Raw genomic sequence first — 19,942 nt, forward strand, 5'->3', positions numbered from 1 at the left:
TCAATTGGATAAAAGAAAGCACATTTCAACTAGTCTAAATACATTAGGTATAAATCAGTGGTTCCAAACTGAGGGGTCGTGCTCCTTTAATAGGTCAAGAGTTAAATCTGACCTGTCGTAAGGTGTCAGAAGAAATGACAAATTTGCTACATAAATTTATCTTCTAATCTTTGCTATTTTTGTGAAATATTGTATACTCTAACTTCTTTCAAATGGTTATTTAGAGGAAACCATGCGTGGCAATGTGGAAATCACTATTGTGCCAAAGAGCAGCTAACTCAACAAGGGATTATATATAAACACTGCTGTTTAGTAGAGACTAACAGGAAGCACTGATTTCTTATTTAACACTGTGCACTTGTGATTTATTATCTCATAATGTATTTTATGTAAAGTCTACTGGTAAACTGCAGCTGTCAGATAGATGTTGTGAAGCGCACCAATTTGGAGAACTTGTTGAGAAAACAACATCTCCCTCTAAGATGTAGTGGGGCTGTGTAAAATGGAAAAAGTCAAGTAAACCTAAAATGATTTAATAAAACAGTATTTCTTCTACCACTTTTTGTGTGTGGTTTGCTGTTTTCCAGTTATGCTGTGACTGTGCAGGAATCCTACGCTCACCCTTTTGACCAGATCTATTACACCAGATGCACAGACATCCTCAACTGGTTTAAATGCACAAGGCACAGGTAGGTTTACAAGAGTCTCCTTGTTTGTCCCCGCATTTATTTCATCAGTGGCTCGCCCTCTACCGTTTCCCAAAATCCGAGCCAAGTCTCTGAAGGCCACAATAAATGTCCTTGTTAATGTGGCTGACAGTGAGGCAGTCGAAGCCTGGATCTGACTGTAATCATCTTATGGTAAACGATTTAATTACTCCATTAGGGTTTATAGTAGGCATCCAGCTAAATAAGAGCACAGAAAGTCACGTCTCAAAATACTGACTTTTATGTAGCAGGTGCTTTACACAAAATACAACTGGCTTTTAATCCTTCTTTCTCTGTTTTACTTTATGAACTCCACTCCAAGAAAATATCATGCCACAAACAACTTTTTCTATCTGTCTATATGTTTCTCTGCCCTTCAGAAAGGGTCAGTCTTTACATCACATAGCTTTCTCTGCGTGTCTGTTTTTCCAGGATCAGCTATAAGACGGCTTACCGGCGGGGAGTGAGGACCATGTATAGGCGTCGCTCGCAGTGTTGCCCTGGTTACTTTGAGAGCGGAGACTTGTGTGTTCGTGAGTGTCCTTTTTTTGTAACTCCTCTGTCTTCACTGATGACATTTCAGGTTGTGCCTGCTAGACATTAAGAGAAAAGGAGTCTCTGGTTGGCTTGCAGATAAAGCTACAACTCCTTGGCAGTCCTCCCACCCCACTCCGTCACCCCCGCACCAGGCTGATCCTTTTATTTTTTTTGTTTTATCATGATCATCCAATAACCCCACCCCCCCTACCACCACCACCACCTCCTCTGTTAGCATCCATGTGAATTTACTCAGTTTAAGATGATTGAGCGTGATTTAACACGGAGGAAAAGCATTTTACGCCATAGCCCGCGCCCTGCTTTACTCTTCCTGCAAGAGTAATTTAATTGAAGTTGTATAACAATGAGAAAAATTAACGAGCCAAAAGAGTGCCAGTTACAGACTGAGTAGGTACAGCACCCTCCATAAAACCACACTAGAGTTCAATAACATAAAAAAAGCAGAAGCCGTGAAAATTGGACCGGAGCAATATGCTGATAACAATCCTTCACTGTCATTTTTATAGCTTCATTAATGGTCATCAATTTCTATTTTTAGTTGCACACATCAAACCGCATACTTTTGCATGGTGGCCAAATAAAGACAGAACATAAAGCTGGTGAGAGCTACGTTTTTGATATTCTCTCCTTACCTAATGTTTTATTCTCTTTAAATAAGATTAGAACCACACTTTAATATTTTCCTAGATCTTTTGCAGCATGAGGGAATTACTGATAGAGTGACTGCAGTCGTGTGGGTTTGCTCTTTGACCATAGCAGAGCTTGTCCTTGTCTAGGCTTTACTAGCCTCAGGGCAGCAGAGCACCGGGAAGTCAGCCAGCCAGCCAAGGATAAGAGCTGGTGTGATTATCAGGGGGGTCTTAAACACATTGATCAATAATGTAACCATTAACCAGTTGACTGACAATGGAGCTATTTGGCGATTGACAGTCTTTCCAGGGTGTTAACCGGTCTCCAAACTGCGGAGGTGCCTCTCACGTGTGGCTTCGTCTATGTATGAACAAAAGGTTTACTTTTACTTAGATATTATGTGAAGTTGAGGGTGAAAACAGCCACTTTCCCCTTTAACCCATTCTCAGGTAAAGTGGTGAGACTGGGTTGATGGGGGCAGAGAGGGCAGCCTTTGCTTTTTGCTGCCTTTGCAAACTGTTCCACCCCTTTTAATCCTCACACTCTCACTACCAGGATTAAGAGATTTGTACTCCCCGAGCTGTTTTGCATGCAGTAACAAAAAGGGTGCCCCCTTTTGTCAGAGGAAATCGACCCAAAATTTACTCAAGTCGTCTATTTCTGGACACTTTGTTGTTTACCGAATGTAAAATATCCCTCCCCCTGTGTATTGTTAGTTTACTGTAGCATTTTCCATGAAGTCGATTTAATTAAAAGTCCGAAATGTTTGAAGAGTGTTTGCCTTTTAATCCTGCCTGTGTTTTTCTTTTTTTCTTTTTTTTCATTATGTGGCACCACATCAACACTTACATTAGCTCCAATGAAAAGCAGCTAAATGAATCATGGGGGTATAAGGACCTTGGATGAACCAAAATAATCACACAAATAAGCAAAAAGAGAATACTTCTGACAGAATCACTAACATTATCTTTAAGGTTGTTTGTTTTTGTTATTTTATTTCCTTCTGTGTTTGGATGTGATTGCTTAATTTACTCAAAGCCTCTCCACTATGAGTTGAACTTTGATCTGTTTTTCGTTAATTAGCGCTTGAAGCCTCCGACTAGAGGTCTTTATTAATTCTGTGACCTTTGATCTGTCGTAGGTTATTACCTTAATCTGTAACTGGCCTATGTGGAGGATGTGAGGAACTCATTTCCCCTCTAATAAGCATGATTATTACAGTTGTGCAAGAGGAAGTGAGAGGAGCTCGCTAATGACAACAGCTTGTAATATCTTCAGAGGCTGACACCCTCTGCAGGGCTGTGACTCCCTCTTTTCTCAGAGCATTTAGGCCAGATGACTCCTGCATGACTCTTGCCCATCCGGCGCTGTGAGACGATACTAAAAACGACGTTGGCGGCAGAATTAGTTGGGTTTTGATAAAGTTTCTGGCAGCAATATGCTAGCACATTTCATATTTGGGTTTTGATGAACGGGGAGATGATGAGATTTTTCACCAGAAAGGAAGACTGAGCCTTTGATTTCTTTTTCATTTTGGCTTTGTTGCTTTTTTTTTTTTTTAATGCTTCAAAGACGTAGTTTTAAAATAAATCATCCCACTGCTACATAGAAGCATGTGAAAGACGCTTTGGAGGAAGTTGTTTGATATGTTCTGTAGGCATCTCCCCTAGACTGATTTAACCATCAGCTACATCACATTGTTCCACGATTTTCACTTCACTTTGTACTCCAAACCACTACAACTAGAACAGAAATCATAAACAGAATAGTAAAGGTAGGTCTCCTCTGCCTGACTGCAGCTAAGCTCCTCCAAAACACATTTAGAGGAGAGACTATAAAGATCTATTTTATCAGACATTTTAAAAGATTGTAGTTTGACTGGGCAAGAATATTAAATTTATTAACACTGCATGACAATCACCAATTAGCTCCATTGTTCCCCGTTCTGATAACACCTCTGCATAATGAGTTAGATTAGCCTTTTATCTAGATGAAAGACTCAATTTTCCAACAGATTCCTTAGACATGAGTTAAGCAGAGTGATTCATGAATTTCAATTAAAATGAAAGACCTACCTCCTACTTTATTATGCCATCCCTTCAGTACACCGGTTCAGATCTCAGGAGAAGGGTGCGCTTTATCCTTTCTCCCATATTCAAAACTTCATTTCCATATTTCTTTTTTTTTCCTGAAGGATGTGACACATTTGCATTTCCCTGTTCTCGCTGATCAGAATTTGCTGATTGAAACTAAACGAAATCAACTCATCATGGTGACATTGAATTCGTCTCCGCTTCTCTTTGAATACTCTGCATACTGTGGACTCATTGATTACAGGTAGTCGATCTCACACCTTCGTCAGCACAAATGTTGGAGCTCCTTCCCCCCTCCTCCTCTTCTTCTTTTTTTTTTCTCCCCCGGCTTACTGCAATTAGACAGTTTCCTGCCAGAGTACTGATGCTCAGAAATCTGCCCCTGAATTATCTTTCAATCTCTGGTTTACCATTTTTGCCTTGGGAGCGTTTCTGAGATTAGCAGCGGCTTGTGGGTGTTTGGGATTCACTCCTCTTTCTCCTCTCCTGCTGCATCTCTCCCGCTGGCGGTGGATCCTAATCGAAGCCTGATTGAGTGATAATCTATAGTAGCAGTGTTCAGGCCTGCATCCAGCTCTAGCTGACCTCTCTGCCTGCAGGATATGTGCCATGGTGTTACACACAGAGCTGAAAAATCACAGCAGGGCTAATTTTGTGGGGGGGGGGGGGGAGAGAAGCTAACACAACAACTCATAGATGCCCTTTCCACTTCTGATAACAAAACTACAGAACAAAGGATGCAGAACTTGGATGAGGTGTTGGATGGACTGTCTGTTCTTCTGTCCTTGGATTATGTATCATCCCTCCACAGGCCATGTGAACTGCTGATTCCCATCAGGCAGGGTTTCTCTCCCGTTGTATTGGTCAGACTGTCTCCATCCTCAGATAAGAGCCTGTCTGTTTTAACCCTGCTGGCCAGATGACCTTGCCACGGATTTATTTATGCTAAGTGTCTATCTTTGTGATACTTTTCCTTCTTGGCTCCTCACACACACAGACGCAAAAAAAATGGTGCTATGGCAAAGGAAAAAAAAAATCCTTACAGGTCACTTTATTATCCAGCTGCACCAAACTTCCAGCTCTTGTGAACACGCTCCCAGGAATACTAATGTCGACCCAATCAATTGGGTGCCGTGTTGCTCAATATGAATGATCAAGAAAACTGCACACTTAGTAAACACTGCGGTGCCTGGACCTGCTACATTAAAGCATCACTATATGACAAAGCACTGGCTGATCAAATTAGAAGGGATTTACGGCTTGTTCCTTCATGGCTCAGCCTGCTGATAACAGCTCATTGTGGAGAGTAAAGCTATGTGATAAACCAAGATGTTGACCAAGGACTCAATCTGCTAAGAAATCATTTAGCCCAGTGTCAAGCAGTGAAGATGGATGTTAAATATGAGTGCCATGGCGAAGATTTAGTCCCTTGATGGTATTAGAGAGATATTGAGTGTTCAATTTTATGGGCCATTTTCTTTCAGCTGTTATCTCGGTGGTTTTCGTTCTGCTGTTTATTGGTGGTTTAATGATGTTTTACACTCTGTTTGTGTGTGTTAACGCCATTATGAACTGCACTGATGAGGGAACATCTGTGTGTGTGTCTCAGCTCTGTGCACGGAGGAGTGCGTCCACGGTCGCTGTGTGTCTCCCGATACTTGCCAGTGCGAGCCTGGATGGGGCGGCCTGGACTGCTCCAGTGGTGAGTGCACTTAACTTCTAAACCTTCAATCAGTCTCTTAGACTCATTTATTCCTAAAAGGCGTTCACAGCCAGATAGTCCTTAAGACTCTGCTGTGAATCTGTTTTTTGCCTCAATGTTCGTCTATCTCAAAGCTGCTCAGCTTTGTATCCTCTCTTCTTAGCAAACACAGCCAATGGAACAGGTAAGTCACAATGAATTCATTCTCATTTGCTGGAAGTGGAAGTGATTTGCTTGATGAATATAGCGGATGGATGGATGGTTGCATCCCCCTGTGTCTACCGCATTCTCTGTTATGGTCTTAATCATGATTAGACTGGTGCCTATGACTTGTTCAGTGGAAAGATGAATCAATGCCAAGCTGTAACAAACCATTGCAGTGGCCTCTCTGTTTACTGGGGTTATACTTCAGCCTCCAGAGCCGGCTGCGAGGGTGGAGTTCGGCATATCCATCCTGCAATCAGCTAAATGCTGAGTGTCGCCGGGGCCAGACAAAGAGGAAAGAATCTATTTATACCTTTGTGATGTTTATATGCCTACAGAGAAATAGTGAATGTGCATACAGAGATGGTGCTGTAGTGCCCCAGGCTCTGTCTTTCTGACCCCAAATTCTCTGCTCCCTGTAACATTTAAGTCTGGTTACCTATTGCATATTTAGGAATGAGTAATGGGAGCTAAAATCAAATCAGTAGTGTTATTGTATAGATCTATGAGTTTTCATTAGCAAGAGAGCCATTCAACTGATTAGCAACTGTGTGTAAATCAGCCGCTCTCTCTGCGCCGCCGGTCCATTGGAGGTGGATTCATGGGCATAAATGACAAGCCTGAGCTGTTTGCTGCTGCTCGCTCCCACAGACTGGTGAGGGTCCAACAGGGAGGATGTGAGGTTCAGGGCCCGCAGGGACTCTTGTCCCACTCTTGGTTGGTTAGGAGTGCAGCCGTGTGTGCCTTTCAGCCTGCAGGTGCTGGGCTAATCCACCTTATTAAAACAGACTTGATGATTGAGACAGAGGCATTATTCATAACTTTAGATTTCCATACCAGGCATGAATCCAGGCTTTTTCATTTATGAGCTTTCATCTGTAGAAATGAGGAATGCGTGCCAATTTTTAAATTAAATCTGCCCTCTTTTCCCTTCGTGTAAATGGTTCAGCATGTTTTTTTTTGTCTCCCACTGTAAATTTTACCTTCAGCCAGCAAAGATAGGTGATATGATATTTAGTAGACTTCATGTAAGTGGATGTAGCCATCATATTGTGTCCCATAGGCTGACAAGCACACTTGCTACACAGTTCCAATAGAGTCAACACCAAGGTTTATTCACTGTTTGCTGAACCACTATTATGTTTGAGTGAAGTAGTTTAGATAGCACAAGAGCCAGTTTTGTGGTACAGTAACTGGTAAGAGGGCAGAATGGGCTGGTCGCATGACAAAGAATGTGTGAATGTGATTAAAAAAAAGAAAAAAGAAAAAAGTGTGTCGCCCAGGCTTGGAGATGAAGAGCTGCCGTGGGATGCTGAGAGGCCTAAAGCTGAAGTGACAGTCTTTCAGCCAGTGATCTGGAGCTGGATCAAAGGCTTGGACCTCATTTCTGGAGCAGCACCCACCAGGAAGCAGTTTTGTATATGGGTCAGGTGGTGAAAATAAAGAGTTGGACTGTTTGTGGCCAGAGAAGAGAAGGCGATAAGGTGGGAGAGATTCAGTGAGTTGTGTTGGGGAGGGGGTGCTGAAGGCTGGAGAAAAGATATCGCCTGTTTTTCACCTGCTGGTGTCCACCTGCTGTAGCCAGAAAACATTTCATCCTCTTCCCCGGCCTGAGGCAACTGTCCCACTGAGACCAGACCGGCCTGGAGTCACCCCGGTGACCTGCCTGGAGTCCTGGGGCGTCTTCTCAAGGACACACTGCTAGATGTTACCCACAGATAAAACAGCGAAGCAGGGCGTTTGCTGTTGACTGTTGTTTGCAGATGTCTTGTTCTACATCTATCACACGTGGATTTGGATCAGTCAGAGTTGAGGTTGCGTTGTCCCGAAAGAGCGATGAATGATTAATTGCTGTTGTTGGTTTGTGTGATTGCTCTAATGTCTGTGTATTGTGTTTGTGGTACATGGTCTTGAACATGTTTCTATAATGAAATCATCATTTCCTTTTTTTTATTTCTTCATTCAACAACTCAGGGCATTTAAGTGTGGTGACATGTACACTGTACCTGTTAATGTTTATTTTGTGTCTGTTTTCCTCTGTTGTGCTTGTGTTTTCTGTCACTTTGCCTTCTGCTCTTTTTTATATTGAAATGCACTGTGCTTGTCTCCTCTGTGCCACTGTGTATACTTTGTTTTGTCAGAAGGGTTCGTCTTGAAAAACAACATTGTTCTCCGTAGGATTTGCACCATGTAAAAAGAAGAAAAAAACCAAATGATGAAAAAATATTAGGCACAATAAAACAGGGACAGCAGCAATTGTTGTGGCGCAATTCAGATAGATGGAGCTCTGCTTATCGGCCTGAGCAGCATGTCTTTAGTCATTTTAGTCAACTGAAGTACAGGGCTGTGTTAAGCCAAAGTAGTGATGTTATTGGTTGTAGTTTACAACAAATATAGTATATGTTGCTGTAAAAAGAACAACATGGTATGAGATGAAATGGGAAATCAAATCACTGTAGAAAACTATGAGTTTATTGCATGAAAACTTTATAATTTTTTCCCCTGAATCTTATGAGTTTCTTGGATTTAAAAGTAGACTTTAGTTTTTCTAAAGTTACAAAGAAATGACATTGCCTCTGTCTCTCAGCACTTGTGATTAAATCCCCTTTGATGAGCCTGTCACACGGGGTCACTATATGCTACAGTAATAACAGCTTTCAAATAAAAACACTGATAAAGATAGAGGTTGTATGTGCAAGGTATATTTAGCCATGACTGCCATCACTTGTTAAATATTATGTGCACTGAAGCACTATCATTGATTTCATGTGCTTCAGTTGGATAATGATACTGGTCCCCGGTGTTCAGGGATAAGAAATGTGCATAAATACAGAGCTTTGATTTTACAGTTACTTCTTTCTCTCTGCCTTCTTGGAGTTTCCTTTTCCTTACTGCGGTGGAAAACGTTCGCCCACTTGTGCAGAGATTCTATAAATCAATGCTACCAGGATGCATATCTGAAAAGTCCAAGGAGTAGGTTTAGCTTTGTTAACCGCAAAGCATCGTTTGTGTACTAAAAAGAAATCTATCACACTTAATAGCCAAATCTAATGTGTTTGGTCAGCCGTGGTCCATGAGGTAACATATTCCTCCCTAATGCATTCAAATAGGAAGGCAGCCACTGCTATGGGTGCCATACACATGGTTAATTGATGAATGTGGCCTATGAACGCTTGTTTATGGGATATTGCAGTAGACAGGGAGCGGCTACATGCTACTCATTTTATATAAATCGTCAAATAAAACAGTAACATTTTTCATTATTAAAGTTTTAAATCAGTGATTAGTCTTTTAACTGGCTGTGTTGAATAGTGTAGATGCAATGTGAAAGAGCCACGAGACCCAAACCATGCCTTCATTCTGGCTTGAGAAACACCCATGTGAGGACTCCCTCTGGCATCTGAGCCATATGGTTCCTCTCCAGTCTCACAGCAGCAGGACATTGACATGCATCGCTGTCAAAGACCAAGAGACTGTGAATTACACAGAAGGGAGAAGAGATGCTCACACAGATTTACTCTCACTAAACACATCACTCCAAGTGTCTCTCAATTTAACGCTTTTCTCTCAAAACTTCTCTCCCCACTAATCCCACCGATTAAACAGAATTCAATATTTGCGCGTGCGTCTACATCAGTGTAAAAGCAACAAGTCCTTTTTCTTTGAGATTGTGGGGCCACATAAAGTGGGATGTCATGTCCACACATCTTCTTTTTAAAAAGTATAAAACTATTGAATTTCTCGCATAAAGAGGTGTTTTTGAGTGATAAATATTCTGTATCATACACTGTATCATTCGGGGGGGGGGCTTGCTGCTTGTAACATCTGATGTCGACTGCCTCATTCATTTTGATAGATCAAAGTGCCCGGGCAATGGTATTTCTCGAGGGGGCAGAAGATTGACCGATCTATAGAGCCTCATGGAGCACATTTAACTGCTCCATACGAGTGTGTGCGTGCGCGCGTGTGTGTCCATGAAACCCTCCTGCGTTGACAGTTTTGTTTTTCTATAGCACACTGGGCTCCTGGGGAGCGTTGGAGCCAGTTTATATACTGCCAAGTATGTGACAGCCTTATTTATTTCGCCAAAGCACAGAGTTCATGCTCATTTCTGACTCCATATCACACTGATGAAGTGAAGCCAGTGGAAGCAGCTTTCCTTAGACTATCAAACCTAAACGAGTTATCAGTGTTGAGTCATGTTCATACAAAAAGCAGCCCTCCATAAAATAATTGAGTGGACGTATTGCTTCAGGCATTGGTGAAACATGAATTATAAAGCAGGAAGTCCAACTCGGGCAACAGAGCCATGTGTTAGATGGCTTATCAGATACCAAAACACAGCACACTGGTTTGTAATACTGTGTTGATCATTTTATCCATTATTATGAACATTGTGAGGTGAATAAGAGCAGAAATAACACTGTTCATGTTACAAAGCAAGTGAGCAGGAATGTGAGCTTGGTTTATTTTCAAGCTGAGCCTGTATGAACTTTTGTTGAACATCATTTGGCAAAGTGCATTGGATGGGGGTTTGGGTTATGACCCTTTTTTTTTTTGCCCCTGTCTTGGCACCCGCGCTGCATCACTGGCTCAGCCTCATACATATTAATGAGGAGGCTGTGTTTTTTTTTTTCATGTGGGGCTACAGTTGGTCTGAATGTGGTCTTCATGTCTAACTAAGAACTGGTTTCACCACACGGACTCATTTTTACATTAAAAATAGTTGTAATTAAATATTTACACACTGGAAGATGTAATTCTTATGTAAGACACTGAACTAACTAAAGTTAGCTTACTAACACGGTATGACCCATTAATATTCAACAACAAATGCTGTTTGATAATATGAACTGGGTGGACTTTAAATTGCATTTGTCAAACACAGTCTAACATTCCTGGGATCATGTTTGAGGTGCACTAATTAAATATTCTTTGCTTTGGTCGATGTAATAAGATATTTCCACTCACTTGAGACTCCATACAACCACATAATTCTGAAACACATTTATTTCTTCTTGTTTGAATATACAATTAAGTCATACTGTCATTTGCATTTACAAGTTTAATGTACCCAGTGGAGTCTTTGTACACTGTGCAAGCAAGAGACATTTTTATGGACCTCATATGAGCATAGAAGCAGCACAGTTCACATCCTGCTGCTGCTTTCATCATGTTTTGTTCATCATTCAATAGTTGGTGTTGTAGTAAGGAGCAACAGGTGTAGCAAATACTGTAGCAGCAGCAAAGTCAGGGAAGAACAAGGCTGCTAACTTGCAAACATGAATTAACAAAGTATTATTTAAAATATCTAATAACAAGCTTTGCAAATATTTCACAAAGATGCTTGAAAACCCTCAAAGATACATTGTATTTTGGTGAGAAAATATGAACTTGCAAAAAAAACTTTAAGTTACCGTAATAAAATTTTGGCCTTGCAAAATGTTGTTTTCTTTTTTCTTCCTTTTAAAAAAAAAAAGTTGCCTTTGACTGTAGATCAGTGGTCTTCAACGTTTTCCAGTCCAAGGAGCAGGCACCCCTACTTTATTGTACTGTATAAAATGTTTTATATTAAACTGGGCCTGGTGTATAAACATACATTGGTATTGTTCATGCAAGACTGAGCTATTCAAATAATACACAGGTTCATATATTCATGTTTTTTCTAATCGTGTAAAGGTACAGTGCGTAGGGTGGCGTGCCACTGCCATTTAAAAACATACCTTGTTTACTGATACCAAAACTGATATCTGTCAACTGCATGATAATCATGCAGACAAGTTATTCAAATTGACATTTTTATTTGTAACATAAATGCGGAAACTAAAAGATATAAAACATTGTCTACCAAAATTCCACCTGCCCCTGCAGCACCTCTGCGGACCCCCTGGGGCACGGACCCCCTGTTGAAGACCTCTGTGGTAGATATTTCCCAGTAACTGATTTACTGATTATCAAAGTGTAACTAGCTAAGGCAGCCTCAATTTAGTAAAGCACAAGTTGGAAAGTGGATGAACTTTATACACAAACTCTGCGATGGATTTATGAGTAGCTGGGGCAATGCAACGCTTGGGGAGGTGTTTTGTCATGTGCACTTTAGCAGCAGTGGCCAGTGTTGGCTGTGGAACAGGACTGAACCATGTGTGGATGTCGATGTCACTGCTAAGGCTTTGACAGAGATGCTTCAAGATGTGGCTTGGACAGCGTTTCCTCTCAGATCCTTCCCTGTATGTCCATCATGTGACTTATGTGCGGTGTAAATCACCAGCCCAGACTTGATGCCCAGCGATGGCGAGTCAACCAAATGAGTTATAGTGCACACACTGTAGCCGAGAGCCCTCTCCTTACTGCTGACCCCACACACACATACGAATGCTGATCATGAACTACTGTAAGTGCGATTAAAATATTCTTACTAAAAGCAACACAACACAATCTTTTGAAGAGGTTTTGCATTAGCATCATGCATCAGCTGGTTTGACACACGCACACACATATCTGTAACACTTTCTGTACATATAAGCCTCATTGGCCCAGTATGCAGATTGACTTTGCCCGGCTCTGAAGATTTTTTTTGTACCATCCCATTAAGCAGGATTTATTGTTCCCCAAGAGCTCACTGCTCCATTACCTTTGGGAGAATGCCTAAATGTGTGTGTGTGTGTGTGTGTGTCTGTCTGTCTGCGTCCGTGTGTGTGTGTGTGTGGGAGAATTTGAGTATGCTTTTCTTCCATGCATATAAGCCGGTGGATATCATGGCATATCATGGTGATAGTTAGCATGATTCAACATCCAGTCCCGCTGGTCATTATCACTGTGATGTTTGTCATTAGTCAGGGAAAGAGCGTTAAGAGCTCCTGGAACACACTACCCAGCTGAGAGCCTGCATAGATGGCTTGATTTAATAAGGACGTTAAAAATCCTTATCTCCTGTCCTTAAGAGAAGGTCAGTGTGTCTAAAATAGCCAAAATGCTATGATAACAGTTTAGAGAGATAAGATACCTCCAGAATACCAACATGGACCAAAGCTGGTTTAGGCTCATTTCACACATACATACATAAGTCGCACTTGATTTTGTGGTTCATTGCCATTTGTATGAAGTTTGTTTCTATAGATTTAATTGATTTTTACCGACCATTGACTTTGATGACCTTCTTACAGTTCAGTGTGTGGTCGACCCATTATCACATACCTGATATGGACTCTCATGATGTTCTGTTTCATGTTTCCCTTCATCTTCACTGTCATATTTTGAGTGGCATGTCCTTTGTGGCTTGTGACCTTTTGAAGCTGAACTGTTTCCTCCTGTGAGGAAGTTTGTCATGCAGGACTTGAAGAGGTACATTTACTCAGAATGATTTAATGAAATGAAATGATTATATAACTGTCCATTTCACTCCTTATTAATCATCTCATTCAGTTGCGTTTGATGTGACAAGTTCATCCGACGTGTGATTTTTTTTTTCTCCCTTAGTTTTATTTGAATAATTCTTAAATGCCAGAAAAGCCAAAAGTGATCCAATAATTCACAAAAAAAAGATTAGAGAAAGGTGTGAAAAGAGACAGAATATTGATTAGAAAAAACAGTTTTTTCTTCTTTTAATATCCTGGAGGACCCCTCAGTGTGACTTGTGAACCCTTGTGGGGGGTCTCGAAACCTCAGATTGGGAACAACCGATCTAGACTATGCACATGAAAAGTCTAATACATATTGTCTTTACAAAACACTTATCAGAGACACTGATATCTCCTCTAGGGACCTTGGATTTGTGATAATTTGAGTCAGAATAATGGCCCGAGGCCTGACTCAGTTCTTAGGGATCATCACAGTCCTTTGGGTGCTGTGTTGCAGTGTCCTTGGTTTGCTTTGGGATTGGGAGCATATTAGCAGTCTTTCTCAGATCCTCTGGTGCACCTGCAATCTCCTGATGTTTAACCCTGGACTTCATTGGAGTGTTGCAGTGATTACAGGCCGTCCTGAGGGACATCGATTGTCCTGCTCCTCCTAGGCAAGCCCCACACAATGCTGACGAATGAACTCGTGGCCCTGCCAAGTCCAATTAACTGTCAGTGCCGCATCGACGAGCTCCTCCGTTTGTTGAGAGTGAAGAAAAACAAACTTTTAATCAAATTTGCCTCCGGGCCCTAGGGTATTTGGGGTTGTATTTTGCATTCCACTGTGATCTGCCTCGCCTGCAGTTGTGCCACCCTCTCAGAAGGTTATATTGCATGTTGTTTGTGTGAGATAGCAGAATGCCCTGCACCTTACTTTAATGGCAGTGCTATCTTTCCACTGTCTGTGACTGATGAATCATCTGGCTCTAGCATCTTAGTATTATAAAGCCACAAAGCCGAATGACAAAAGACCAGGAAGCTAGGTCAACTCATGCAAAATTTATTTGCCCACATTGGCATTGTTTCATATTAGACACAGAAGTTTGGTCTGTGAATAGACTCAGTAGTAGAGCACTGTGTATCTTTCGTGTGAGTTTAGTGCGTTTTGTCACCACAACATGCTTTTCTTTGTGCGTGCCTGAGTGCACCTCAGTGTCTTGAATGTCTATAAGCACCTTTGACTAGTTGATCAATAAAAGCTTAGGTTACGATCTTGGAGAATAGTTTTTTCTTTGTTTTCTCTTTTTTTTTCTTCAAAACATTACCATCTCCACAAATACCCTCTGCTAATTCCACCAAGGTCGAGATAAACAACTCCCCTCTCCTCTGATTAGAGTAATGCAGACATTAAAAGCCCAGAAATTCAATTAAATTGGTGGCTTTTGCCACAGAGGAAAAAGGAAAAGGACAAAATGCAAAAAGACACTATCACATAGCTAGGGCGTACTAAGTGGAACAAAGAGATGTAGCCTGGGATCTAAACATTGACAAAGGGCATCTGGATGATAAGAATCAAAGGAAATTTTAGAGGAAATGCAATCATTACCAGACACAAGGATGCATTCATAAGGATCCAATCTGGGTTGTGCAGAAACTGATCCAAAATTAGCTGCAAAGCCAATACAAACAGCTCAAAAAATAAAACAAGGTCAATGGCACTGAAGCGTAGCAGCCAAACACGTGTCGACGTAAGGTCTTAGCAGAAAAAGCAGACCTTTAGGAGTTCATCATGTTCTGTTGTGTGCACTTCATTAAGACCTTTCAATTCAAGTTTAGATGGATAAAAGACAGGAAACGCTGACTTACTGGATCAGGCGCCCGCATCCTCAAAGTGATGAAGCCCCCCTGAGAAATTAGAGTTAGAAAGAAACTTGACACCATGTGATTCGCTCTGCTCCGCACTTTAAACATTAGCTTGAATTATGATTCTGTGACTCACTTCCATTCCAGGCGTAGGTATACTGTAGTATGAATGACAAAATCGCCCTCCGCCACAGAACAAAAAGAGGGTTAAGGTCCATGGATCAATATCACTGGTTCTTGCCTTGACTCTGAAATAAGGTTTTGGATTGAATTTTTTTTTTCCTCTTGTAGCTTCTGTTTGTCCTTAAACAAAACAACCCCACTTTAATCAAAAGTGACCACTGATTAAATCTATTGTGGTTCTTCTTTTAAATATTTTAACCACTGCTCCTTCACTCATACTGTAGTAAATGTCATGTAGACCAGATTCAGGATTTTCACCCCATGCTGACTGGAGCTGGAAACCTCCTGCTCCTCCCAGATGGCTACATTCATTTTTATGCTTCCCAATTAATGTAACTACAGTATCCTTTCCCCTTCACCCTCTATGTCACTCTCTCACTCCCCTCACTCTTTCTTTCTGTCTCTCTTTGTCTCTCTATCTCTCACATACACACACGATAGTCCCTAAGTTGCTGTTGTATACTTTTCACTTCGCTTTGACTTTGAGAGAATTGAGGAGAATAATTCATGGGCCTAGCGAGTTTCAGAGACTGGGAGAACAACACTGCTTTCAGAGCCAGCAGTTCATTTGAGATGAACTCCAGGATTTCCTTCTTTTAGGGGGTGGTGGGGTGGTGGGGTGGTGGTGGTTGGGAAATCTCCAAAGTGTCCTCCCTATCCTGGAGAAATGGCGGTATAGAAGAAAAACCCTTAATCCACAGTTTTTCTGTGTTAATCAAAGGCTAGCGCTGTTTTTCTGTCTTATATTGTAGCAGTTCTCTATCAATCCTGCACTGTTGCTAATTGACTGAAACACACTGTGGTGGATTTCAAACTTAACATATTTGAATATTTCACAAGATCCAGTGCTTATTTGCTGCGATATTTAACACACTGCTATACCACACTTTCTTTTCCCACTTTTTTTTTTTTTTTTTTGATAAATATTAGTGAAGTCAGCAGAATGTACTTCAAACTTTTCTGCAAGTTAAAACAATGCCTTCCCGGTGTTTAGGTGATTTGAATGCACGGGAGAGCACTTTATGATTGCACAGGCGAGTAGACGGAGGCCAGCGAAAGTCTTTTGCCTCCTCACTTCCCTCACACAACATAATACAGTGTGTCAGTCTGTTGGCATTACTGGTGGCCAGGCAGGTAGAAACTCCCACCAAGATTTATGGCTTCATGATGAGCATTTGCATAATGTGAGATCATTAAAAAGCAATTATCCTTGTGTTTGTGTTCGCGTATGCGTTTCTGTATTGTTGGGATTAATTTGGAAGGTGGATGGGCGCGCTGATGGTCGTCTTTAAGCTAAATCGTGTTTGTGTTTACAGTGAGGGACGTGTCCATACGCTGTGACATGTTCGATGCGTAACAGCGTTGGCTTGAGTCAACAACTGACAAGTGGCGTTTGCTTACACAACACTCCACGGATAGAAATGGTCAAAGGCGTACAAGCAGAAAAAAAATAATAACTTGCACTGCATTTGCATTCATACACCTCTCTGTGTTGAGTGATGGGTTTTAGTGCTCTTTGACTCCAATTTTATTACTTTCCTGCAGAGATACAGCTTTAGGTAATTCCAATAATCAAATGGATGGAAAACATTATTTACAACCGCACACTTTAAGGTTTTTATTTTTGTTTGTTTGTTTTTTTAAGTGACTGGTGTGCTTTTAGTCATAAACAGTAAAGATATGACTTGGAGGCATGCAACAGCTGTAATGGAAAAAGTTACAAGAGTGTGTAACTGCTCTATCAACCTGTTTCATTCATTTACTGTTGGAGCTTAGATTTGAACTTAAGTTTAATTTCAGTCTGTTGTCATTGTACATTTGCAGTTTTTCCTCTGGAAATCTATTTGTTTCCAAGAAAAGAAACTAATTGAGATTTGGCTGAGAAAAGAAAGAAGCTCAGTTGTATTTTCTACAAGCACAGACTGTTAGTGTATTGTTGGTGCCCCTCAGGTCCTGAACACATCATTGATAATTAACAAACAGTAAGGCCAAGTCCAAGTTGACAGGTAGGAAGCAAGAGGTTCACCAAAGATTTTAAACTGGTCCATTAAAGTTTACAATCGCTAAAAGCGAACACTCCACCAAGTATAGCTGCATAAACGCACACGTTCTATTTGTCCATACATGTGCACAAACATGAGTGGCTCTCGCAAAAAAAAAGACAAGAAAGCAAAAATATTTCAATTAAAACGAAAATGTACCGAGTGTAGATGTGGATGTTCAAATACATTTCTTTTCATCTAGAAAATGTATTGCACTGAAATCCAGCGCTCATGAATTCAATGTAAGCCACAGCGGCCTTTCAGGCTTATCAAGAGCAGAGTACTTAGTTCTTTTTTTTGCCACTGACCAAATGGCAGGTGGCTGCTGAGCTTTGGATAAATCATACTGAGGAACAGGTTCAGTCATGGCACATAACCCACTGTAAGTGCAGTCATTAAGAGACTTGGGGTTGGACTGTCTCAGTTCCTCCTGTGGGCATTAACTGATTTAATCAACAGAAAAGTCACTGAACTGTTGTGATAATTGGATTAAACTGTTTTAATAGTTTTCAAGCCAAATGCCAAACATTATTTTATTCCAGTAACAAGATTGAAGGTAAGCAGGTGTTTTTTTCTCCCTTATTTTGAACAAAGAGCCACATTGGACATTGGACATTGGGCAGGAATTGATGATGCACATCAGAGGAGAAAAATAGAATTTGTTTACTTTGTGGTTTTGCTAGTGTTCACGAAAACAACACTGCAGCCACTGGATACTTTATTCATTAGTGAGCTACCTACAGGTCTGTGGGAAACTATTGAAATGTAAATATCTTAAATAAACCACAAGAAAAGTATGGGCTGGGCTGCATAAACAGTGTCTGTTGTATATTTAACTGCAGGAATGCTCACTGTTGGTCACTTGTGAATTTGTGAGCGCTTTTTATGTTGTGACATTGAATATAATGTGCAGTGTGCAACTCAAAGTGACTTGACCTGACAGCTGCAGGCTCCAGGATGTCGTGTTGTGGGTACAGCGCGGCATGCTGTGCTGATGCTGATGCTAATTTTTTTGTGTGGTTGTGTTTGGTGATGCGCCAAACAAACCCTCTTTTTTTTTTAAACCTGCTATTTTCTGGCATGTACATAGATAATTGATGTTACCTAGATGTTAAAACAGACTGGTTTAAAAAATCTCTTTCAAGCTCACATCCCCTGATACCAAGTCCTAGATTCACCTGTGAGTGTGTTTGTGTCCTCTGTTTGAAGATAAACAAACTTGTATGTTCAGTGTCACATGAAACACTCCTCACGCAGTTTACATCTATAGGAAATCCTCATCCGTTAATGTGTCAAATTGTCTGTGTGGCTGGTGCAGAGCTGAGGTCACACTGTGCACAGAGAGGTGGACTAATATGAACCATGTGCAGAAGTTGAACAGCTTTCTCCAGTTTAGAGCGTTATTTATTAAGACCACTCATGCAAATCTAGTCAGCCACGGCTCTCTAATGAGGATACCTGAGACACAACAATAGACCCTCTCACCGCAGCCTTGCACTCACACAAATGAAATGCAGTGCAGGAGGGAAGAGCTCGCTGTGATTCCACTTGTGTGGCTGAGCACACCAGAGGCAGCGAGATGAAGGACTGCCATGTCGCCAAGTTTTGTTCCCCTCGTCTTGATGTTTTAGTTCACTGTGTATTTCATCTAGCAACCTTGGGAATCTCTGTTTTCATTCATTTCATCCTCTGACGTTTCACAGATAGTTCTCATCAAATGGAATCCCTGTCATTTAAAAAAGATTTTTTTTTCTTTTTCTTTTACTGCATCTACTCTACACATGAACAAATAAAAGGACAGGATCAGAAGACGTTCCTTCACTTAAATGTGCCTACTTGTGCCTCAAATTGAAACCTGATCATCTATTCAGATAATTTACACATCATCACAATGGGCTTTATGCACAGCTCTACTACTTCCTGAATTAAGCCAGCTCCTTTATTTCCTGTCTTACATTATTGGACCGACTGATTAATCCAGGTGTGTCTGACCTGCCAACAATGGTCAGACACACCTGGATTAATCAGTCGGTCCAATAATGTAAAACAGGAAATAAAGGAGCTGGCTTAATTCAGGAAGTAGTAGAGCTGTGCATAAAGCCTATTAGACGGCCAACATACTAAATAAAAAACAAAACAAAACATACGTATTGACAAATAATACATTTCAAATAGGCTAACCCTACATTTAGGCTCATAATAATTAATGCAAGATAACTACTCAATAAACCGACTAATAGTGGGGTGTTGTTTAGCTCGATGGGTGGAGCAGGCACCACATATGCAGAGGGTGTAGTCCTCGCCGCAGCGGCCCCGGTTCGATTCCCCCAGTGGCCCTTTGCTGCATGTTGTTCCCCCTCTCTTCTTTCTCCCCATTTCCTGTCTCTCTACAGCTGTCCTGTCAGTTAAAGGTCTAAAAGCCCCCCAAAATACTTTAAAGGTGTTCAGAAATGGCCGTTTGTCCTGTTTGTCGCACCTCCTTTTCCTTCTCTCTTGATTGACGGATGACGGATCCAATATCAGTGGCTGATGAATCGTGAGCAACGTGACGCATAATTTGTGCGCCTGCATTATCCAATGCGAAAAAAAACTACCCCACTTTCATCCCGAATTTACTCGAAAA

General features: G+C 41.1%; 1 protein-coding gene across 15 annotated transcripts in view; it reads left to right on the forward strand.

The window, feature by feature from the left end:
- megf11 (multiple EGF-like-domains 11) overlaps positions 1-19,942 on the forward strand; it is a 69,998-nt gene that overhangs the window by 18,194 nt on the left and 31,862 nt on the right. For 7 of the 15 annotated variants that reach the window (XM_085779036.1, XM_085779045.1, XM_085779037.1 and 4 more), the window contains exons 4-7: positions 588-689; positions 1,140-1,240; positions 5,598-5,690; positions 5,854-5,874. In XM_085779036.1, the coding sequence (XP_085635162.1) occupies positions 588-689; positions 1,140-1,240; positions 5,598-5,690; positions 5,854-5,874 (317 nt within the window). The remainder of the gene's footprint in view (positions 1-587; positions 690-1,139; positions 1,241-5,597; positions 5,691-5,853; positions 5,875-19,942) is intronic. The other 8 variants (XM_085779038.1, XM_085779047.1, XM_085779039.1 and 5 more) reach the window with 2 other exon arrangements.

This window comes from Trachurus japonicus, chromosome 6 (assembly GCF_045865225.1).
Source record: "Trachurus japonicus isolate A0001 chromosome 6, Traja_1.0".
Classification (NCBI taxonomy): Eukaryota; Metazoa; Chordata; class Actinopteri; order Carangiformes; family Carangidae; genus Trachurus; species Trachurus japonicus.